The sequence below is a fragment of the Lingula anatina genome, chromosome 3 (genome assembly GCF_051362555.1).
Source record: "Lingula anatina isolate TDL-2025a chromosome 3, LinAna3.0, whole genome shotgun sequence".
Classification (NCBI taxonomy): domain Eukaryota; kingdom Metazoa; phylum Brachiopoda; class Lingulata; order Lingulida; family Lingulidae; genus Lingula; species Lingula anatina.
Genome location: NC_141769.1, coordinates 14,223,689 through 14,249,625, shown reverse-complemented (window position 1 = coordinate 14,249,625; position 25,937 = coordinate 14,223,689). Strand labels below are relative to the sequence as shown.

Here is a 25,937-nt window from a genome sequence, read left to right as displayed (position 1 = left end):
TAGAGTGCCGCTAATGTTAAAGACCTATAATCATAAGGCGGTCAGTCTGGTGAACATAAAGACATAGTGTGGGCTTGTTTTCTCAGAGAGGAGAGGATAATTTAGTGCAGAACTCATTGATTGTGCTCGGCGAATCATTTTAGACAATTAGCAAGTTTATACAGTCACTATCAAATCATGGGGATTATTTATATATCGATCTTAGAGGGCGCGGACCAATTATAGTGCTAGTAATATCAAGAACGATTGCCGCCGAAGACGTGTACTATAGTGTTGTTGGAAGAGAGGCGGTGCGCCTTTCATTACGCGAATCAAAAATAATATTTTTACTTTATTCCTTACAGAAGGTCATTTTCGCAGCGACCTGGCCTCGCAGTCGCTCCCGTGATGAAAACCATATGAGCCGACTACCCAGTGCACCGTACTATTCGTCTACACGACTGCATAGAGTTAACACGGGCTGCTTACTCCCCTCCTGATGTACACAGAGGTAAATCTACTTAATGTGTGGCGCTAGCTGGACTAAAAGGGAGAGCGCATGACTTGGGGTGACGTCAGATACGGACAGGTATTAACAACCTAAAATAGAATCTGGGGATTTCGATTGTCAGTCACTAGTGAAACGCCGCCGAGAGAGATACGCTCGCTTTAACGTAGAAACTAAACGTCGCTATTCCGACCACAGGTAATTGATCTGTCATTTATTTCGACGAAATTCAACGGAGATATATTAGTTAAATGCTTGTGCAAAATACGCCGATATTGCGGGGCGGCCCCTTTGTGGCTATTATCTGTTATCTCCCTACACTATTATTAAAGTACAATGTGATCATGTGGAAACATACGCTGCAGTAACATAATTTGGTTGAGGAGGATGGTTTATTACTCCCGAGCCCTACAAGTTGCCTGATTGGCACCTTTTACCTTCAGTTTTGTACTCTGGGAGACTGCGGCAAGGAGGGACTTCCAGAGGATTATACTACTACAAAGACATAATTGCGGTTTAACGTGGCCTTAATAGCTGCTGTGCCGCTCTCACCCACCACACTGGAATCGGAAGGGGGTGTTCCGAGTCGGACAGCGCGTGGAGACACAACTGTCAAATGTGCTCTAGGCTTTAACCATGCAATCACGGCCGGTTTAGCACAATAGTTGAACAGTCACAGCCAGCAGACGGGCCTTTTTCAAGTAACTTCCAGCCTAAGACGATAGAATGGATATTGGTTGTTTTAGATTTGAATGCTATCAGCACAGTGTACGTATATTTCTCTTAACTACGGTCAACTGTACGGGCTAGTTGTCTGGGGTCCCATGTAAAATTTGAACCTGAGCCAAGTAGAGATTTATCGAAGTCTCAACACAATCCTATAGGACTTGTGGACTTTTCAGCCTTCACCATTCCGTCTACAGGGTCACGTCATGAACGGGGCGCTGCTACCGGCTGCCGCTAACAGCATCGTCACCAGTACCGTTCTCCCTACCTTTACATCCGTGGCGGCGGCAGCGGCGGTGAGTAAAGAAACGCTGAACCCCCGCTTGAACGCCGAAATGGCAGCGGGTTTGAAGTGGGATTTAAATGATGAGCCGAACGCAAGATATTATACTAGGACATCGGATTATAAGAAGCGAAGACGAGAGCATCGGAAAAAATTACTCAGACAGTCTCGGCGAGAAGAGAGGAGTTTATTTCAAGGACATGTGAAAAGAAAAGTAAAGTTTTTTAGCAAAACAGAAAGGATTTTACAAATCTGGCCTGACGGTACCGTGAACGGTACGAACACAGCAGAGAACTCGCCATACGGTAGGTGGATTTTATTCTATAGCTCATTCAGTTTTTATCTTATACTGTTTTTATTGTCAACACTGCTTGAATAGGTCGAAGTCACACCCCCATCGCAGATAGTACTGTTCTCTCTAGGTCGACTTCGAACCCTCGATAAAGACACTGTAGACATTAAACGTAACTTTAAGTCACCTTAAAACACCCGCGAGATTACAAACACGTCAATACATGGGGCATGGACGTTTCAGATTCTATCACTATCAAAGATACATCAGCAAGTTATATAGGGGAGGTTATGGGAATATAACCTCCTTTGGGTTATTTCCCCCCTCCCATTAGTCTAAGGGTAGATTTCGATCATCACGGTTTCCGTCTGTGAGGATGTGTTGCATGAAACATGGCCCGTGTTACAAGGTGCTGATGGCTCGTTCTGCTGTCAGCACTTTCAGTTTTAATTTTCGATCTATTTATTTCTCACCTGCCAGACCGCCGCACACGGGGCCAGCGTGTCATCTTCAGTATGCTAGCCCGCTGTGTAGTATGCTCAATAGCCTTGTCAGAGCTAAATGACTCTGACGGCTACATGGGCTATCATGTCTACCAACGTTATAACGTAGGGGATGTCTTCCACAATTTTTTTGTGAAGAAGAATTGTAGATCGCATAGAAATGATAATTCCTAACACAAATGGTGGGAAAACTTGTTTAGTGTAACGTGAAGAAGGCGAGACAGATTGACGTAAACGCTCTCCGCAATTTTTCTATTTTTGTTTGAAAAAATGGGGTTATATCTGTAATTCATCGAAGGTGGCACGTTCCAGTATTTTGACCGAGCATTCGTGGTACACCACGAGCATCTTGACTACATTACGAAAACGTGTTTAGTACTGGGCCGTCCTGTTCTGAATGAGTATGTAAAAGCAGCATGGTTGTAGCATTTTTAACGCGAGGGATGCGGGAGAGCTGTTAGAGTCGGTGTTTCAGCCGATATAAGTTACGACAAAACAGTTCTGAATGTGTCCAATCGATCCTATCGACAACGTGGGTTCATCGTTAAAACAACAGGTTGACAAATAGTAACTTAATTTGCCATATCATTACGACAACTTTTCGATAATCTGCAAAGAAGGCAAGTTTTATCTTTTGTATAATAACAAGACTATGGGATCATTACAGCCAATTGTAGATCAATGCTCCCATTCAGAAGTTGCTTATGCAGCGACATAATGAAGTATATGAATTTTTAAAATGAAGACTAGATTTAAAGATTTTCTTCCGTGTGAGCGACTGTCTGAAGAGGTAAATTTCCTTAATGAGTTGTAAGGATTGGATCTGTAGCCAAAGTATGCTTTTATCACGATGCTGTATCCACTGTGCACGCGGGTTTATTGTATCAGTGAACTCGCGTGGTAAAACCACCTTGCACATCATCGTTCACTGGTGCAGTATGCAATACAGATAAGTCTGATATCAGTGAAAACTCGGTGTAATCGACTGTTGCATGTGAAACTGACATTATTGTTGATTTCACGCCACGTTAGCACTGTTCCTGAAGCGTGCGTCTAGGCAATGAGCTAAGGAGCTGCAAGAAAAGATAACCGTCGGTAACGGCAAAACGTGAGATCGACGGGCTGTGAACGTCTTCCCTCAGCTACTTGACAACCACACGAAATCCACAGTGACAAAAATAGTGACAATATAAGCAGTGAACGTCGATCTACAGCATGTAACTTTGTGCTATGGCATGCAGTGAGTCTTAACTGCAGCTTAGGACAAAAGGCAATGGCTGCATGTACATGTCGGAAACATTTGGTCCAAATCGCCTGTCGCGAATAAATCCTAATTAATAAAAATGATTAGTCATTTATAACTTTGTTGAACGGGTAGTTTAACCGAACAGCGTAAAATCTTTAATTGAGATTTATCATCACGAGCAGGTCGCAGCCTGAACTGGCGGTATTTGTGTACATACTTGGGTCATGGGGACGCCTATATTTGACACAAGGTAACGGTAACGCGATAACACAGCGGTGCTTATACATGAAATATATATATATACGCACTCTAGAACAGGGAAGTCCCCGGCCACGAAATCCCCGAGAGCGCTGACTTAACACTCCCGGCGGTTCAGGGGTGCTTTTCAAGGGGTGTCTTAGTCCTCTTTTATGTGTTGAGCTTGGAGGAATTGGTGTAGAATTCGCTGCCAGTTCTTTAGATCTCGATACAATTATCGAGACATTTACCCAAGGACTGACAAATAACCTAGTGTTGATTTTACAGGCATTTACCTGTAATTTGCAAAGAGCGAAAGGTCCCGTGTCAACTCGCTCTTATTTATATGTTTAAACAATATTTAAGTACTGCTTTATTTAAGTGGTCACTCGGGGGATCTGGTATAGACCTAATCATTATTGTTATCACTGGAGAAACAAATATAATAACAAGGATCAAACGCCCCGATCAGTGACAAATTAACACACAGCTCCAATGTCCCTTGTAATATCTACCCCCTTTTACATGTCTCGTGCGCTTGGTGAAGTTTTGCAGTCAGTTCAATGCTAAAAAGCCGCCGAGTAAATTTAAACACGGTCAGTAGAACATATAACTACCCAACTCTGTCGCAGAACGTTTAAGAGGTTCCAAAGTGGTCATAAAAATTGAGCCCCTAAAAATATTGATCTGCAGATGGGGCTATTGCGACCGCCCTTCCTTTCATAGTTTGCACTTGGGCTCTCGCATTGACATTACAATAACACACAACTATTAGTAGTAATTATTGTGTGTGTTTCTTTTACTTTGATAGCCATTTCATAGCCTCATGAATCAATCAATCCGTCTATCAGTGAGAACCACAGAAATAACACGACACGGAAGAGGGGGAGAGTTTGAAATGCAATAGCTATATAAAGACAGAGGGGAAGGGCTTGGGTGCGAGTTCGTTAAGTCGAACGGTTTAAATAAACTTGTCTAATTTAGGTGGCAATATTAAAGGGGGCCGACAAAGTGGGGTGCAAAAGTGAAAAAAAAATCACGAGTTTGTATTATCAACAGCAACATAATTACTAATAATATGTATTGTATGCTAGAATTAGTATCAATGAAGTAAGAGCATGTGTCATCGATCTATTGTAGTTGGCCATAGGAACACGAGATCTCGAGACGTTGCTGAATGATACTGCACAATAACGATATATATCTCCTTATCATACTTGTTAGAAATATCTCTCTATTACCGATAGCAGCAATTTGATTACTAAACGTCATAGGACGCAATGGGTTGGTTAGATCTTGTAAACGTTAGTCATATTTGAATACGTGCTGCAGTTTTTTTCATTGACATGATGACATTATTAACTTATTTGTTTGTTATTACTACTTTTTGTTGTAATTACTGTCGAATTGGAGAAGGAATGATCCACGTGAAGAGTGAAATTGATACATTTTAAGGAAGTACTATTTAAGTCGTAGGTTTATATTTAAATGCCCTGGGGGCACCGCAGACTTCACGCCCAGGCTTAAAAGATGAGGCAATGTGAAGTGTCCAACAGATAAAAGGAAAAAACTTAAGGCTGTTGGGAGGAACGCTTTGATGGATGTGTCTGTTAAAACTGTTATCACCCAGGTGACACTACTGCGGGGAAGTGATGGAGAAAGACCTTGGGAGACACTTTGATAATGTTTTGCATTTGTATTCCATTGCAACTATATCTTTCATTAATTTTCTCTAAGGATGAGTGAAAGTGCCCCCCCTCAACACTTGTTGAAATAGACACGAAGCTAAGAAATGTTCTATGAGTTATGTAGAATTATGTTGCATCAGTCCAAAAGCACGGGTACAGCATTCGTTTTTCATTTTGAAAACTTAATAAAAATATCAGGCGCAAACATTTAGGGAACGTCAAATGAAGTTAATTTTGAATCAAACTGAATGAAAAAGTGGGTACAGGAGGATAGGGACTAAAAAGTGATTTAATGGGCCAAAATACAGATAGCAAAAATATGTGACAGAATTTTTGTTTGTTTTTTATAAACATTGTCTTTTCTTTTATGCACAAGCAGAACAAGAAAAGTTACTTTTTATACAGTACGTGGGTACACTGGGGGAGGCTGTAGGTGGAATAGAGAAAAAAAGAAAAAAAGAAGGGAAATGTGAGTGCCGGTGAACAAGTGCGTGACGGCAGGTTATCACCGCATGTTACCGACACGGGCCAGTTCTCCCGTCACGCAACCCCCCATCTGTCACATGACCGGGGTCTGTCGTCCTGCCTGGGGCTTCGTCTTGGACCAGGCACATCTTCCTGTCTTCAAACATAACCAAAATACCAGAAAAAATAGGTGGGCCCGTGTAAATTGCGGCATAATTGCAATCACGGTATGCGCAAAGAATGGGTCGAACTGTACCGTGTCATTACCTGAGATAACATCAAATAACGCTTCCTTTATCTCTCGAAGGCTAATTGTAATTACAAACAATTGTCACCTTTCACAACATTAACTTTGTTTGGAAGCCGTAAAACGCTCCTCTTTGCTGTTTAAATAATGCAAAGTACTTGGTTTGGCTCTGATAAAAATCAAACTTAATTTACACCCGGACGCAATCAATAACTAGAATGAGATTCCGTTGTAATATCTTTATATTACTGGATTTTTTTATTGTAAGATTATACATATAACCTGGAATATACGAAAATTAATATTTAAACATATTTCAGTGCACTTATTACAGCAGTAGATATATTTTATTAACAACATACGTGTAATGTAGTGTGAAATGAAACGACTGGATGACTAACATAACATACCATTATAAGGTGAAAAATAATTTTAAAATCACGAATTTAATTTTTCGTCACCAAGAACATTTTCAAAAGGAAACGAATACCTGTGGTTTATTTGTGACTTTCAATAGGACAATGTAGATGTAGCCCAGGGATGACAGGGTCCCACCCTATAATAAGGCTCATTGTCAGCCTCGGAAACTCCCTCTAATTAATTTCGAAACCAATTTTCAATAAAAGACGCTTGTTGAAGTGGACTATTAAATTAGCGCGGTAATTAATTCGGGTTCCTGTTAATATATATGTAAATGTCATTTACACTTATAAAGCTGAAAGTATAACAGACTTCCAACCCGTACTTTATTGTGTGAATACTTCAAATTGTCCACACCAACAGATACACATTGAACTGCACCAATGATGTCCGAACTAGGAGTTAATAACAACTGACCAGAGGTGATTAGGGCTCTGTTGATGATGATAGTAATGAATGGGGAGGGGGGTCGTACGTACACTCTACCTGAAATTAAGACAGTAGTTTCATCGTTGTGATAACATCTGTGGACGGTATCTCTCATCTCTGTTGAAATAAACCATCAAAAGATGGGCGTGGGGTAAAGTGCTGTACATCACCATTTGTGTTGGAGATGTCTTTTGTCTTGCAAGCGGGTAAGTCTTGCGGGGAAGTATGGGCTGGGAGAGAGTTATTTCCTTGCCTTTGGGAAACTGTGTAGACTTTGCATATTTCAGGATATATATATATATATATATATATATATATATATATATATATATATATAAACTGAAGGTATAATAATGAAAGAAGTAAAATAAATGAAACAATATTTTAAAGATGTGAAGTGATTGTAGAGTATGCAGATGACTAAAATTTCAAACTGGATGTAAAAATGAATTTCATGTTTTATACTGCGCGCATGATGAGAGAGAGAGAGAGAGAGAGGAGAGGGCTGCTCTGGGGAGTGAGTAGGTGCATCTTCATTAGCTGCTTCTTGTTCTAGTCTCGTTATATCATTCCAAGGAACATCGTCAATTACTCAGACAGCGTGATTTAGCGTTACTTCCCTGTGGTGAGGTATGAAGATTAACCCCGGGAAGATAAATCACTTCCAAATAGGTGGGAACTAATGGGCTGGCCAGGCCAACTCGTAACTCTCACCTGCAAACCTCTAATTCCATACATTGTGTACATTCACCCTCTATAATGACATAGTTCACACACGTAGCCAGTGATGGTACGCTGTCATAATACAAATGCTGTCGGAAATGACACGTTAGATATTACACGACTAATAGATGTGTGGCACAGGTGAAAATTCAATTAAATTTTTCCGTGAAAAAATATAGCCCCGGTGAATATTCAATAAGAACGTGTTATATAACATCTCACAAGCAGTGCACTTTGCAAGCATTTTTGCATCCGCCCATTAATTTAGATAGGAAGTACATGTAGCACACGAACAGCACTGGCAGCTTTTAGAATTAGATATTGTTGCAGAAAAACGAATGGTATCTACATCCAAATCAGAACCATGAATCAATGTAAGAGGTCTAGAGAGCGGACTATATAGTAAAGAACCGGCGTGATAGTCCGTTGTCGTGTCTCTCTATATCAAATTTGAAAATAATCGATTCTGACAGTAAAGCAGTAGGATAATATAGATATACATATGCAAACCACGTCTGTATCATTATGCGCATCCTTATAACCGACTCACGATGTGTCCTTGGCAGTGCTTGATTTTATGTAAATTAGAGAAAGAAATTGATATTTGTTCACATAAACTAATTAACCTTGTTGAATAATTTGACGCGCATGCATTTATGGATTCTGAAGACACTTAAATGAGATAAGGACATGCACTTCGACTCCTAGAATTTATGAAGTGGATTTTCTATGGCGGATTTGACGACCTTATTTCACTTCAGGCATTTGAAGCCGGATCGTGTGTCACGTTTTGACTTAACAAAGTTGTCTTCTGCGTCACGGATCTATGTTTTAATGTAGCGTGACGAACATGTAATGAAAACATAGTCTGAGGGTTTTGCCTCATGCGAGGGAAACCCATGTGCGTTCAATCCCCAGTAGACACTTCCTAGTTGAAAGCGGAGAGGCTTCCGACAGTTGAAAAAATCGATTATGAAGATAGGATAGTGGCAGAGTAACACATGATACTCGCCGCTTCCCTTAATCGTCTGGAACGCTTTGCAAGAGTCTGATAATATGATAATAATGGAGTTGCCTTTTGCACCCCGTGCTGATGTAATGTAACCGACAATATCCACTTTTATGTTCTGAATCCTCCTACAACATTAGTCCTACTACGCTGTGTTCGATTGTGTGCAGACAGACAGACAGACAGACAAAACATTCAACTGAAAATTGTTAACAATCTGAAGGCACTTGTCAAAAGATATGAAAAAATGTTTAAGTAAAAAAAAAGAAATTGTATTTTTTCTAACCATGGGTTGATTTATTACAGAATATCAAAGCAGAGATAAATCTTCTTGGTGTAATTACGATCATCAACCTGACCAAGTAATATGAATTAGCACTGTGTTCACCTTGTTCTCCTTGCCTACGAACTCTTCGTTCCTGACATCAATTTACTAAGGCGTTGCTATAGTCTGGGGGAGAGCTCCATTGTCAAAGTACTAGCGACGTCTAGCTGGCTCTCCTCGAGTGTTAATTTGGCCAATTATCATGCGTCTCAATTGAGATAAAGTCCAAATTATTGATAAGAGGGTGTCAAAATAACCATAAAAAGTGCTATTCTGACAACCAACACATTGGTAATTGAAGGCCGTACAACTTTTGATTCGACGATGACAGAGGGCGAGCCCAGTCACTTCAAAAACTTAATAGGAAAATAATCAGGGCTGTTCGCTTTTAATGCGCTTTGGCGGCTTTGAAATCTTTTGTGGAGTTTTGTTTTCGGAAGATTATTTTAGTACACATTCGCAAAGTTTTTAAAGTGTTTCTTTTTGAAGCGGCTTTCTTGACAAAGTTGTTTTGAACCTGTGGTCAATTAACCATCGCCGGCTTTTATTTTTACCCCGCGTTCACTTTCTTATAACTGCAACTATATTATTTCGCAAGCGTCTTGATGCCGTGAACTATTAACGCACCCGCTTAATAAAAAACGGCCCTGACTGATATTATGTTAACCCCTTAACGGTATTGCACTTTAGCAGACACAACAGTTGTAATTCCGTAACTGATGTTTCAAAATGTTCAAAGCGGCAATCGAATGTTAGACCAACAAGCGGCTGCGTGCCGTGGCGTCACACACGTGCAACTATTTGAACGTGTGGGGTCTCAAGCTCTTTAGTAAAATCAGGTTCGTAAGAGAAAGACGATAGTTGTAACTACTAATTGTGCGTGTATGTGTTGGAGAGGTTTCTATTGGGTTGGCAATATTATTAGAAATAGTCGTGCAATCCACGTTTTCGTTTAAACATAAGTGGGGAAAGTCTGTGCATTTTAGAATATTGTATTTGAAGCTGTTGGGTATACGACTCAGAAATTTGACCCGTCTTTGTATTTATTGCATCCTTGTGATTGACGCTGGGGAAAGATGAATTCCAATACTTCCCTTTGACAACCCTTAATCTGACATCCAGTTCATGAACGTTAAAACACAGATGGCATTAATATCAAACATCTTGGTACACATTTTGCTCAAATTTCGTTGCAATATTTAACAAGGAAAATCTAGACAGGGAAACTTGTGAATGGAAGAAAACACCATATCCAGTGAAAGAAAGACGACCCCTACTTTACAGGTCTTTTCATCGATCGGTTTATGCGGATCCATTTTGCAAGAACTTCATATGAGAGTTTATTCAACACGATAAGAGCACTAAGAAGCTTGTTCAGAGCCAGATTAAAGTGTATACTCCCCAAGATATGCTTGTCATAACTTTGTCTAAAGTCTTACTAAAGATATAAGTATTGTATGAGATACCAGGGCCTAGTGAAGCATACACCAAGAAGTTAGATACACGGAATAACGTGTAATCCCATTTAAGTACCAAGTTTTGGTTGGGTTCCAAAGCGAGGAATACCGTTCACTGTATGACAAATTTGTAATTTTTCAACAAGTGGCTTTTAAAATTTGCGTAGTGAATTTTATCGATGGAAGGGACATCTCTTTTTTACATATAACTAATTATATTTGGTTAAACAGAAAATAAAATTGTAAATGGATTCAGGAAAGGAATTCCTTTATCTGTCAAGGAAATGTGAATTGCTCAAAAATTGATTAAGTTGACTGTTCAATATTGATGCGTAAAGAGATGGCACAAACCATGCAGACTGGAATCTTGCGTACAAGGTCCCTACAAATGCCCAATAGGACTGCGCTCTCTTGCCCATGCAATACTCGCTATCCAGCAAGTCCAAGTCAGTGCACACCATTGAAGATTTCTCTGCGCTCCATTTAGGCGTATTGTATCGTGCCTCTCATAAATTATCTAATCATGCTAAGAAGCGATGGTTGGTCTATAGTTTGTGAGATTTATGTGTAATACAGTATAAACAGTAAATTTGTGTTAAGTTGAATAATTGTGATATCATTTTCATAACATTAAATTAGAGTTACAATACCAGTGATTCGGACTTATATGACACTTTAATGTGCTGGACATTCGCTTTTATCCTATAGTAGTTTAATTTTTGCCATTTATCTTTAATTATTTTCCCAATATATTTTCTAAAGAACTGGTTTCATTTATTTGAAGACCAACCTCAAAAAATTCTGAGGTAAGAAAGAAATGTTTTCTTCTCCTATTTAATTTTCTAAACTTTTGTTTCAACTGGCTTGTTTGGATTACTTCCTGTTTCGACACATAACCTTCGAATGAAAAAAGAAGAAACTGAGAAACGATTTCAGAAAATGATAAAACGTGTCAGAATTTTAATTTACTGTGGCAGGAGTCTAGAGATGAAGATAAGTTATTAGAGCGGCTGGAAAAAGTGCCTGGAGTGAAAAGGTTCCTGATTTTTGGAGTCCTGTCACCCGGCCGACTGCCCCGCCTTGCCCGTCAGCTGTATGTTAGGGTCTAGTGTGCCCCATTTTCGACAGTCGCAAACAGCCTGGAAAGCGTAGCAAATGATATGTCTAATTTGTTCGTGTGGTGAGCTTGGATCGATATATTATTTAAGAAAAAGTTTTCAAATTTCTAGACATAACCCAAACCCTTTCAAGGGAGATCAGACAAGGTGATTTTTGTGCAACGCCTTGCGAGCCTTAGGGCCCGTTCCCAATGAAATTATCGTTCTACGTAGATCGATCCAACTCCGTGGGGACTCTTGCTGAATGCAATTAGATAAGCAGAATAACAGGCCTCTTCTTGGCGTTGAGTACAATACAAAAAAGCTTATGATTATACGAGTACGTTGCAAACAAGAGGAGGCTTGTTAATCTGTTAATTTGATTGCATTCGGCAAGAGTCCCCGAGGATTTGCAACGATAATTTCATTCGGAATGAGCCCTTACTACGTGCATTAGGAGATTAAAACATTATTTCTATAGTCTTGGCTGCATTTCAGAAAGTTTCTCGGTGAAAGCGTGATTCCTCTACTTAGTCAAGTGGTTTCCCGACCTCTGTGATATCGCATACTCGGCAGGCGATGTACGAGGATCAGTTTCAGTGACAATTTATGTAGAAACATTAGAGAAAACCGTTGGGTGAGAAACCTGATGACAGATCTTAACGGAAGCAGCAACATATTTGCAGCGACCTGGGCCGCCCCTCCATCTTGTAGGGCCAACCAACCACAGCGGAATGGGTTTTTAAATGCTTCAGCCTTCAGGGAATGAGGTAGAAAAGCAACCGACGCGGTGAAACAAATGAAAAATGGGTTCTTCGCTTTTTGGAACATGTTTTGAAAAAAATGTGGCTTGTTGCAGTTTTCGTTTGCTTTTTTTAAGACTAATTTTTTAAGTCTGAAGTTTCAGTTGTCTTTGTGTGTTGTAAATTAGAGAACTTTTTAAGTCGTTTGCCTATTGTTGACGTTTTCACCTGGACATTTCCTTGAATCAATAACGCGTGATTAGCAATTTGCACTTTTGGATGACGCACCGAGTGACCTATGATATCGCACGCACGCGCCAACGAGCTGGACTGCGAAAGAGACCAGATTTTTGGCATTTTCTAGACAAAAAAGTAATTTCATTTGCACACGATTTGAAGCTTTAACAAAACTTAAAACATGCCTAAGAAATGCTGTTAATCTTACCATCTTATCAAATTACCTAGCGCTTGTAAGGTGCCAAACATTTTGAGTAAGAAAAGGCATCACTTTTCAGCTTTGTTGTGTGATCGGTCACAAGCACGCGTGGAAAGTGAAGAGGTGGGAGCTAGTGCAGACTTATCGCATATTATGGGCTATCTCAGGTTTCCAAAAAGTTCTTATTCTGGTCTGGAATCTATTTCAGCTTGGTGTTACATTTTTATTTTGTCTTTTGCCCTCACAGATATTCCCTTGTTCATACTCTCTCTCTCTCTGTTTCTCTCACATACACACACATAAATGAAACCATATTCTAATCTATACGTCGGTGTGCTTTAAATTTTAGAACATATTTTGCCTTCGGGACACCAGGGTATGTGATAAATATGACTAATGACGGAGTATTCGGAAGATCTCAATCTACTTATTTCTTCGTCTTCTGTCAAAAACCCCGGCGGGAAGGGAGTATCGGTCAACATGTCAGACCTCGGTTTTGGGAATTTCATGCTGTATGCGAGTATTAATATCATAAGCCGTCGGTGACAGGACGACCCGAGAAAAAAGTTCAAGTTATGTATGTTAAACAAATGAAAGTGCATTTGGGTAAATGTCTGGAGAAGAGGGAAAAAATAATTGTAACTGGTAATACGTAAACAGACATGATTTGTCTTGCTGTTTTGATTTTTGAGAAAAAAAAATACTTGTTTGTGAGCTTTATTCAAGTACGGTTACTAATTCAGTGCACCCAAGTTCACCACTGACCGATTTAATGTTCTTCACACCGCAGTCTGCAGCAACCAATATGGTACCTTCTGTTTAAAAAAAATTACCTGCCTGTGTGCAAATGGTCAAGAGGCACTACCAGTCTAGACCAGCGTTATACCCTCTGACCAGCGTTCGGCCTAAACTTGACCACCCTTGACCGTTTACTAAAGTGTCCAAGGCACCTCGATGTTAGCTAAGCAGTTTTGTATGTTGTTTTAACGGTTATTTCCGCACTCTTACAAGTTTTGTGTAATCTTTTACATAAAGTCAAGGGCGAACGCGCGCGTGCCTAGTTCGCTGGTGCAGGCTTTAGGTATACAAAGCAGGACTGTATTGAAGTGGAATCCAGGAGAAGTTGAGAACTGCCGGCTTATATGGCAGGTGCGCGCTTGTTAATAAACAACATTTAGCAATCAAAAGCAGCGAAGAGATCTTGGGTTACTAAAATGGTGATTTTAGGAAGATAAAAGCTTGTTGGATTTCGCAAGAACATCTTTTTGATGGCCCTCTCCACGGTCAATTACCACATTGAAAAAAAAGCTTCATTTCGGAAAAGCTAATTTACGCCAAAGAATAATATTTATCAGAGATAGAATCAATTAAGTGATCGACCAATTGATTGATTGTATTAATTTATTGTCCTATTGATTAAGTGATGAATTAGCAGTTCACTTACAATCATCTGAAATGATGCCTACTGCCACCTCTCTAACTTATTAAGTTGCCATATTAATATGACACCTGCCCATAACAAGAGAAACATAGTTTCAATATCAGTTGATGATACGGGTTAATTTCAAGGTGTGGAGGCGTATATTTTAAACCTTACACAACCGCTAGTTATTTCGCACTTTGCCTCCTGCATAGATAACGCCATGACACAACGTCCTCAATGGCGTGGTAGACGTGGGTGAACACCTGATGCTGAAGGATAATTCACACCAATAAAGTCACCACTAGCGTTCAGCTGGACTTTAATCCTTGCAATAAACTGTGTCATCACAGCCACAACCGTGACACGCAACATTTTGCCTGGGTTTTAATATGTCGATTGGAGCGGTGTAAAGGAACTGTTTATCCATCTTTATTCTGTTTTATGTATTAATTGTTTGTGTAGTTTTTTTTTCCAAAACACAATGATGTTTAAAGTACGATACCTGAAATCAAAGTCATTAAATCTGCATGTGTCTGTCATTCGTGACTGTTTAACGTGTTGGGTATATACTCTAAGTCATTCTAATGAGCGTGTGTACGGGAAAGGACTTAATCTGCTCGTAATCGCTCTTTAAGCAACGCTGGCCCTGATCACCTGTCACATCTGTCATGTGAAATATACAAGTGAAATTGACCACAGTAGAGTTGTAATACACACGGCGTCTCGTGGCTGAGTAGTTAACACAATCTGACATCCACCTGTTCTTACCTGGGTGTTCAGCACTTAATCCTGGTCATGAGAAACCTTTGATCTTTACCGCCTTTCGAGGAAACGTGCTCGTCGCGTGCCATGCCCTCGCTAGGATGCATTGAGCTCGCTCATTCGCACTCTTTTACCCATTATCACTACCTAATGAGCTACCGTTTGGCTTGTCTTGATCTATGTATTTCAGAGGATTAGATAATATAACGTATTGAAAAATTGGTTGCCATCATCATCTTCATTTAATCAGCTTGTCGGGGTTAACATCAGTAACGATGAGCTTAAATGAAACAAGGAGTTCATTTATATTTATTAGTCTCACTTTTTAGTATTAATATTTTCTTTTAATTGTAAATCAAACGTCTTTATTTAAAAAAACATATTAGTTATATATTTTTTGTACTGCAGTCTCTCCATGAGTGTTTTTCCAAAAAAAAAAATGTCGCTTTAAAGATACATACTGATGCACACATGCTTACGTTTCTTTTCTGTTATTTTTCAGGTATATTGAATCTTATCACAGTATTGACTTCTATGGCATATAAATGGCCAGCCGATAAGAAAAAACCTGCACAGACAGTGCTAAGCATACAGGGGATTAAAAGTTCGCGATATCTGTGCATGGATAACAGAGGACGTCTGTACGGAGGGGTATGTATTGATTGAATTATCTTGAATTTTCCTTTATTTATACTTTTATGAATTTTTTAAAGATTGGGTTTAGAAATACATCTCTGAAGAAACAATTTCTCGTGTACATGAGCGACTTCTCCATATTGGATTGTTTTGGCAAAGAAGTGCAATTATTGTGTGTTGCGGCATCAGGTCACACTGAGCGGTGACAATATCGAAAACATGTCCCAGTAGAGGCACATCTTCATAATACTTAACTCACTGGGAATTTTCAGGTTAATAAAGTTAACCTCATGACCTTGAGATATTTGGAGGGTATCCCGATTACCCCTTGCACTTCGCTTCCCACAAGAGAGACGAGAATCAAACTGTCCTGTTAATTTACTGCTGGAACGCTGAAAGGTCACTCTTTTTTTTCTCTCTTAATGGAAAGAAAATTCCGTTATTGCGACCAGGGGGTTGGCTATCTGATCTTTCACAGATGAAAGTTAACGCGATCGCGGATTTAAGTCAAATGTATAGCGGAAAAAGTTCACCGTGGCGCTGTTAGTGAAGAAAAAGTATAACTTGGAGGCGCCGTTTCGGATTAGGGAGGTTTTGTTAAGGGTAAGGGGTGGGAACGCTGCTCTAAACGTTGCCCTGGTGGTGATCAGTCAAGTTGTCGTGCGCCCTGCCGTCATGGCGTGTCCTGCTTGCTGAGTCGCTGTAAACAAATGGTTAACTTTTCACCAGTGCGACATCGTTATTTGTGGTTGCTCACTGGTGTGGTTGAACCGCTGGCTCAGACTCACGGACGACCACTTAAGAATTGTACTCGTTACCACACTGTAGTGTCACATAATAATTCGTCTTTAAATAGCATCACGAAGCCACAATAACGGCGCGCTCTGCCACCAATGTATTGTTTGTGTGGTTCTGTTATGTGGTTGTATAACTAATGAACTATGTCCTAGCGGAACACCCCTCCCCCCACCCTTCCCCCTCTCAATGGCATGAATTTCACACCTTATAGGTATCCGGACTATGCGGTTACCTTGGCGTCAGCTGACTTACTAGATCACAAGCTCCATCCGAGCTGTTTGCTTTTACATATTATATCCCTTCTTTATCTGAAGCAGTTTGCACCGAATGCCCCAATCACACTGGTGCCTGCGTATTGATAGGCCATTGTCTTCAGCGGGCGTCTCAATACTCCTATATCGATACTTCAAGATAAGGGCGATAAGGAGGTTAGCCAGGTTGCCTCCATCGTCCACCGATAGATATGGAGGACCTCGTAAAATTTCACAATATATAAGCCAAGTCTGCCTTGAGTTTGTGTTGTGTTTATTGATGAATAAAGGGGGGCAAAATTGCGTAAGGGTAGAGGTAGAGTTAATGGGAAACCGATAAAGACGTGAAACATAATTTTCATTTGATCGAATCATTAAAGTTGGGTAAGCTCCGTCACGTAACAGATCGCCGATTAAAGATAGTCCACCAATACACCCAGATACGTCAACATATCGCCAGGAACAATTAGATTAATCTATCATGTCAACAACGCGCGTAAAGACGGCAACAGGCCGTGCTCGCGTTTGGTGCTTGCTTTAAAGATAATTTGCTGGATTGATATCTATTTTGGCGCTTTGCTGGAAAACTCTGATTCAATTTGTTGTCTCCTGTTTAAAAGATCTGAAAACATGCGTGATATATCCCGCCGTTAGGCAAATTCCTTTACCTTTGCCTTTTTTCATTTTCCAACGTTATTTCGCTTTCTTGTTTTTTTTACGAATTCTTGGCAAGTCACAATAGTAACAAAATCTTTTGTAATACACCAAAGATTAAAGAAGTTTGTATTTAAAGTCGTGACTTTACATCCCTTTATTTTTCATTTCAAAGACTACAGTATCTGAATTTAATAAATGTAAAGAGAACTAAAATGTTCTTTATTAATTCATCCAACAAACCATATTTTTGAGGTATCACATATCGGTGACATTGAGCAACAATTTCATTACACAAATCCTGGAACTGGTGGTATTAAGTTAGAACGAGTGTTTCTGTGGTCCCACCAACGTGATCGCCAACACCTCCAATCTACGTGTTGTGTCTAACAATTGTAAAGCAAATATTGGGATTTGATGCAAGTAATCGACTGTGTAGATAGACGCAGGCTTTTTACGTCAGTTTGGGAAAGGTAAATCTTTCAACAACCTTTGAAGTGAAATAAATTGCACAAACATTGCTGATTAGTTCGGAAATCTGCCTGCAGACGATATAATTGTGGCAAAGGGAGTTAGGAGGAAACGCAGCTTTTTACCTCTGTCCTGGTGTATGTTAACATCAGGGGGACCGGGGAGGGGGGGAGCCTACAAGATTATTTGATATCGAAACAGTGATAGTCTTGCCTTGCCTTACGCATGACAAATCAATCGAAACTTTTGATGTTTTTTTCGTTTAGTCGGTTTCCCGGATCTGTTTATGGACTTAATGAGCTTGTCCTTGGTAAGGTGGAAACTTTTGTCTTTACTTGAACTGTTACTTCCATCAATAATTTCACAGAGCATTTTATCTAAAATCGGCTCCCACAAAGACAGTGCAATCTCATGCAAAAAAGGAGCAGTTGCACACTTATTTATTTTGTAATTTATTTCATGGGAAGTTACAGAAGAAAATGGAGCAAAATACAAAAAAAAAATCCAGACCAAGCTAAGACATAAATGTTTTATTAAAGGTAATATTTGATTACAGTTATCGGCCTGTTGAAGGGGCTAGTCTTGTGCCCAGTGCAGTGCCGAAGGCATGACTTAAGGATTATCGGCCGTCTACATGCTTCGATCTGACTTTTGCACTGAGTATTCCCCAGCCTCTTGTGCACGGGGAGCCCCCGTCGTGAGAACACGGGATAAACGTGCGCGCATAATTCCATAAACAACCGTGTGTAGTCAGAAAACAGGTGAAAATAATAAGTTATAATAAGTTGTGGCCAGCTTTAGAGGCATTGCTGAGGCCAGTTCGACCAGGGGCCGGCTGGCTTTTAGTGTATTAAACACGTGTTTGGTGTAGCATAAAAGGATCTTTCTGAGCTAAGATAATTAAAGGGTATAGACTGGCAAACTAAACATAAAAAGAAACATTATTAAAAGGATATATTTGGATCAAAATTTGCATCACTTCAATAATCTAGATTTACTAGTTAGCCGAAAATTCCTAACTCTTGTTCTGGTAGGCCGAGAGTGAGAAATGTGAATTGTGGGTCTAACCAGGCGACACTCGAAATAGCTGATTTATCAACAGCGTGATAATATTTCTGTTAAGTGGACAAGATATTAAAACAGGAAGGACGTGGGCGCACGGCGATGACTAGTGGTCTATTTCCCAGCAAAATTTAATACTTCTCACATTGTTGTTATCTATTGATTCGATACACGTTCAATCAAACACTTGCTGTATATCCCATTGTTTTCAGGGCCAAGATAAAGCCAACCTTTTCTGTTCCGTTAATAACTCATACACGCCTTTAACCAGTCTCAGCAGACCAGGAAAGAATGCACATAAGTGATTTAATCAACTTTGCCCATTATTCAGCATTGAGTCTCCAGTGATTGTAGAATAATTAATCTAGTTAAGAACTGTATAAAATCTATATCAGACGTAATTAGACAATAAAAGTCGCACATTTCAAACGGATCATCATAATGCAACCGAGCTAGAAAAAAATAAGGGATCAGTAACCCATGTCAAGTTAGATGACCTATAAGGCTGAAAAAGAAAGTGCTTAATAGAACCATATAGCCCCCCCCTCCCTTTTCTCCCTCGCCACCTCTACCGCCACCCCCACCGCCGAAAATCAGGATGAACAGCGTCCGTATTTGGTCATTTGTTGGATGGTGTGCCATAAACCAATAAAGTGAAATTTTAGAATTTTAATATGCTGTCACAGATTTTAAAATATTAAAATTTCGTAGACCCATCAATTCACTTGTTTATAGACACGTTCAAAATGGCCGAAAAAATAAGATTAGCCAGACTATTAAAGAAAATGTTTTTGACGAAAAAAAAGGCCATAAGAACAAAAAGTCGGTCTGTTTTATGTCGCCTTTAGATAGTGTATTGACCTTTGTATTTTTTTCAGCCATAATCGGTAGGCAATCTGACCTTTTTATTGTCCAATCTCCTATAAAACGTGACCGGAATAAAAGCAAAACATGAGTGAAATGCAATAAGCAATACTTCCATTTATTAGATGTTGATAGGTGTTTGGTTTTCGCTTTATTTCCGATACAAAAGTCGAGTTTATTATTACGTGTGTTACAACTGGAGGTCAGAGAGATGTGCTTTCTGATCGTAATGAATTATGGCCCACGACGCGTCTGGAGCTGCAAACTTCAAAAACGACCTCTCCTGTCTTAATTCATTTCATATTTACAGACTGCAAATAAGTTGCAGATTTATATGTGGTCTTGATAGAGATAAAGAAAACAATATAACATATACTGCCTCACCACATCTGAAAGAAACGAAAATAAATTCTGATCCTTACTTAATATGTAAGTTTTCCTTCTGCGCAACATAATTGTTGATATCTATTTTTTTTTACAAACATATATTTTTGTGCAATCATAAACAATGTCATATAGCAGAAATTTAATTTATTTTCTTTTTTTTTTTTCAGATCAACCGAACGGACGAGTGTTTATTTTATAGCAAGTACCTTCCTCACCATTACGAAGTGTTTTACAGTAAAAAGTATTATACAAACTCTACAAGCGGAAGGAAGAGATGGTATATTGCTATGAACAAAAACGGAAGGCCGAGATCGGGACGGAAAACTTTGAGTCAACAAGACCGCGCCCAGTGGATTAAAAAACCCCTAGACGATGTTTTTGCACCAAAGGGAGGTGACGAGAGGGTGTTTGGCTACGTAGGGAGTACGATGGCTACTGTGACAACCGAAACCCCTCATATTAGACATAGTAAACACAACAAAAGGTGCAACAGACGCAAGCGGCGAGGGTGTGGGCGAAGTAGAAAGAGGAATAAGAAGCATAATAAAGACAAAAATAATAATGATAATAAAAATAATAGGGACCGCGCTGAAAAAGAGAGTCAAAAGAAAACAGACCTTAGGGCTGTCAGTGAAGATAGCAAAAAAGACGTAGAAAGTCTTATTGTGGAACTGTCTGGCAATGACAAGTCTCTTGCGAAGCAAAACGAGAAATTGCAAAGCCAAAACCAAAAGACTGAAACAATTTCAGAGCATGTCGGTGAAAATGCGGCGTCTAGAACGGCTCTTCAGGCGGTTCGTCCCACAAACCCTTCCGAGATCCCATGTGGAGGAGGGGGAGGGGACACGTCAAAGTCTCGATCCACGCGGAGGAGGAAAAAGAAACACAGAAAACGACGAAAGAGGAAAGGAAAAAGGCATAGGAAGAATAGAAACAGAGACAGGACTATCAGTGGATGACATTTCACCACTAGAAATAATGCTATAGTGTACATATGTAAAATATTTATGATTCTCAAGGTTTGACATCATCGAAGTAGGGCCCTGCGCGCCCCCGCATTCGCTAAGAAGAAATGATGTAGTTGTTATGTGATAAGACGCAGATTAGCCAAAAGTTGTGAATCAAAACTGTGTATAAATGCTCACTGTATATAAAAAACATACAGGATAAAGAGTTAAGTACGCAAGTAGCGTATGTCTGTATTAGGCTGAGCCTTTGATCAGATATGGTCTCTTTAAACTTAAAGAGCGGTTCAGGCAGGGGGTTCTATGATTCTTTTCATTACGCATTTCTTTTTTCTTCATGTTGTCTCATAAGTCACTGCCACAGTTAAACTGCACATGACATAGAAGACCAACACCACGATCTCCTTAATCCCGACAACGTGGTAGAAATACCATGATCGATAACAAACAAGAGTTTATGGGTAGAAAGGAACAAAGTCACGGCTTTGAAACGGCTTTGTGTTTTAATGGGATGGAAATAATTCAAAATTCGAGTTACAGTTAATTACGATGATTGCACCGCCCAACCTCTGTCAAACTGCGTCAATTATTTATGTTATTCCACCCTCCCATGTCGACCCCGCCGCCCCCCTCTGATTTGAATCAAAGGGAATATCGACTCTCCGAATGGCAATGTTAACCAAAGGCGAAGATTGGCAATAGCTTACTCAATCTACAGTAATGATGTAATTGACTTTTTATTTATTAAGTTATTGAGTATATTTATTGTTATATTTATTAATTTATTCATTGGGAATAAGAGGCATGTTGTATTCAGACAATTGTAAAGGAAAAACAGATGGTGCAACTGGCGACAGGCACGTGCGTTTAAATGCGTGTTCTTGTGTATTCTGTATGCACTTCGTGTTTTTGCGTTGGTTAATAAGCAAAACGGTCATCCATTAAGAAATATAGATTCTGAATGTCAAAATCAGACTAATATGTAGCCAATAAGAAACCGTCTTAATCGTGCTTTTACACCTGTTTCTATATAAAACTATGTATAAAAGGGACAACTTGTCTATGAAAAATTATTGGATCACAAAATTATATAGCGAGCCAAGGTAAGATTGTTAGGTTTCAGTGCTTTGAAACAGATTTCTTCAGTTCATATTGCTGGTGCTATTCGACTGACACTGCTATCATGTCGAAGAACTGAAATGAAACTGCCAAATATGTTTGACGACAGACTAGACACATGAGTGATCTAAGCTATAGAGACGTTTTAAAAATATAATGTTGTTTTTCAATTGGTATTTTTTATCTGAACGAATTAAGAACGAAAACGGTTTTGTATGTAACGTGTGCGTGGTATTTGGAACAAAATATTGTAGTGTCCCGTTGTCTGGTTGGTAAAGTTTCTTGCGTCTTCATCGTTGAACTTTGCTTTTGTTGTTTGAAATAAAACAGTCGCTTTCAAATCTTCACATTTGACGTAGCTGTTGTGGGAGACGCACTTTACAGTTGCACAATGACATAGGTGCACAATGTTAGGTATCACGTGCATGCGGCTAGTTGCCACGTTACGTCATGCACGTGGCGACAGCACGCGTGGTAAATGAACGATCCTTCGAGCAAAGTAATGAACATAGTTCCCTGCGTAGAGCTCAGCATGCACACAGATGTAAATGTCAAAGAAATAAGAAGTCTATTTTTATATCATAACGAAAATAAATGTTGAGAAGAACTTGAGGGTTGTTATTTTTTGTTTTAAAGATCAAACATGAAAGAAGAATAACAAGTAGATAGGTTAGATTGTGAAATTAATAATGTTGACAGGGGGGAAAACCATTTTGATTACCACAACACCCAATCGTTTGAGAAAATGTTATCTAATAAAATGAAATCAACTGATGGCGTCAAAGAAAACTGCACTGGTACTTCCAATGTAACTGTGAAGAAATGGCTAGGACATGATCAGTATAGATCTAACATATTCCATTTGGAATTATTGGTTTATCCATAAAATAAGAAAAAAATTAAGAAGGTAAATAAAATCATATGATTTTCTTAAATAAAAAATTAAATGCTGGCTTTCAAAAAAGCTGTAGGGCCTATTGTTCTTTACTTAAATACCAATACCACATACAAAACAACATATGGACAGGGACTGTAGGAGATGGTAAGGTACATGTATACTGAAAAGGGGGGAAGATATCCTGAGCTTGCAAAGTTTTTAAAATTAAATTCCGCCCGTCTCTTCAAGCAGAGTAGTCTGTGGTGTTGAATGGAAATGACGTTTCAAATCCACAATCTATTGCGCTAAACGAGCTGAGTAATGTTTCTGTCTCAACTAATGCAATTTTCGTGCCAGCCGGGGCAGACTGCGAGAAGCGTAGACAAGTCTAAACCATGATTTTGCCGGGAGCATATTACTTAAAACGTTATACCAATCTGGTAATAGTTGTTAATATATTGAATTCAGATCACCATTTAAACTATTTGGCCCTCGAAGTGCAGAAACCTCAGCTACACAGGATGCTTAATACAAGCTATTAGTTCTCGGGAATAAAGTAGGCGCCGGGGGGACAAAACAAAAAGTTCAAGCATCATTCGATAGTAAATCTGTTAGCCTTATGGCTGTTGGATTAATATGTAACTTCTGTCCAACGTACAAAACAACAGAATGGGTAAATGAAATAAAAAAGCAGTATTTAACCAAAAGACTTTCTTCTTTAACCCAAGATACTTGAAATTTATTGCGTTAACCTTCTTTTTGAGCTAAGAAATCAAATAAATTACTTCTTGAGGGGAGTATTTTTTCTGCAAGCCCCCTTTTTTTGTTCAGAATTCGTACTAAATGAAAGGTCATAGCATATCCTTTCCCAAATATTACAATAAAGGTCTTATTTGAATAAATATTATTACAAATAATGTACATAACACATCAGAAAATTATTTTCATCTGAGTTCTTGCAATGGTTTTCTTTTAACCTTTACGATAGAACTTAGAGAAAGAACAACTAAAAAGATGAAATAGATTTTAAATAATCAGAGATGATTAGACAAAGTCTGGCTAGAATTTCTTTTAAAATTTGGAATTACTTATTTAGATTTAAATCACGTAAAAAGTGCATATATTTTCTAGACCTCGGTGTTACTGATCATCATCCGGGCCAAAAGATGGTCTTATGGGTAGATGAAGTACTGCGTCTGCCTCGTGTCATAGCTTAGATACCTTTTATACTTTCTTCTTATTATTATTCTTTTTCTTCTTCTTCTTCTTCTCTCTCTCTCTCTCTCTCTCTCTCTCTCTCTGAACTTAACACGGGTTTTGCAATTGTATGAATAGCATGTATCCTGTTATTGTTTCAAGCATTTAAATTGGTGAGGGTTGAAAATATCGAAATACCAAATCTCGCAGGGAGACCATATTAAAATACAGAAAACAGACACATTATTTTATGTTGACCGTTTGGAAAAAGATTAATGTAACACCTAAAGAGGGGGAATGTGTTTGTATACCATGGTTTAAAAAATGGAAGATAAAGGATTACAAGATAATCATCAGAAAAAAACATCAACAAACCATTTTTGGAAAGAGTTACACATCCAACACACATTGTCTACTTAAATTTAGTGTAGATCATTGAAAAGATAAAAGAAAAAATAGTTTTGATATGGTTGGTCAGATTTTGCATAGAAATACATAAGATTCTCGAAAAACACTCACAGCAAATAAGGAACTGTTTAAAATGTGTTAGTTGCGCGTTGCCTAGATAAAAATGATATCCTCTAACTCACCTGAGACCAAGTGATTCCTAAAGGGACTGGCGCTATGGTATACAGTGGGTGGTGTTTAATTAGAGTAATGACTGTTGCAAAATAAATTTAGTAAGCATTCTAAAGCATCCACATAACTGTAACTGATTTAAAACGTGGGAGATAAATGGGTCTAAAACTGAGCATCTTTCCTGCACTTCTATTTTCTTCTGTAGCAGGGTACATTTTTCTGGCCTAGGGAATTGCGTCCCTGGTTTTGTGAGCACTCACTTCCTTGTGAGGGCCTGAAACAGCAGTGAACCAACAGAAGACAAAAGCTGCGGCCTCATCATTGTCGGATGTGCCGGTACTGTTTCAGGAAGATGTCGTGAAAGGCCGATAGGGGGATTGAGGGTCTTCATATCTATGCCCTGGCTTGCATTACAAGGAGGACACCTCGTTGCTGCTTTTCACCATATTCTTATGAGACATAAAGGTGGCATACATAAACAATAACCAAGATTATTCGAGATGTAATACAGTATATCTTCAGTTCTTAACGATTCTGACCATTTCAAATAGCGTTCTATTGGCAAAGACGAAAATAGCTTCTTCACAAAATTTTTGAACAACCCATTTCTTCTCTTTATCTACATTATGAGTGACTTGTTCGCGAATCGATATAACATCAAATAATTCGAATATTTCACGCTTAAATAAAAAAGGAGGAAGTTCCGTTAATTTTTTCGCAAAATTCCGAAAAAAAAAGCGACCACGCATGTATTCATCTAGGGTGTTTTCCCTACCACACTTTAACGTGACTTTTAAACCATTCTTATAATAGCCCAATTACCACCTACAAATGATGCTGAAAATATAAAAGCGCTATTTTGATCTACATCGTAGCTGTCGTCTAATGCGTCAAGAGGCCGTAAGAAGAGAAGGAGATGGTTATTTTAAAAACATTGATTTATCGCCCATGCATATTGTCGAAGTTTCAAACCTTCTCTTTTTTATCACATGATGAGCTGTCATAACTAGAATATTTCATTCTCAACTCCTTGTATCCAACAAAATTTGACACATCAGCCACTTTTTTGAAGAAAAAAA

At 39.0% G+C, this 25,937-nt stretch overlaps 1 protein-coding gene across 1 annotated transcript; it reads left to right on the top strand.

The window, feature by feature from the left end:
* Positions 1–89: 89 nt before the first annotated feature.
* On the top strand, positions 90–22,817 carry LOC106175379 (uncharacterized). The gene is made up of 3 exons (XM_013557341.2): positions 90–1,801; positions 15,501–15,649; positions 20,289–22,817. The coding sequence occupies exons 1-3, from the start codon at positions 1,420–1,422 to the stop codon at positions 21,078–21,080; spliced, it is 1,323 nt and encodes a 440-aa protein (XP_013412795.2). The 5' UTR covers positions 90–1,419; the 3' UTR covers positions 21,081–22,817.
* The last annotated feature ends 3,120 nt before the right edge of the window (positions 22,818–25,937 follow it).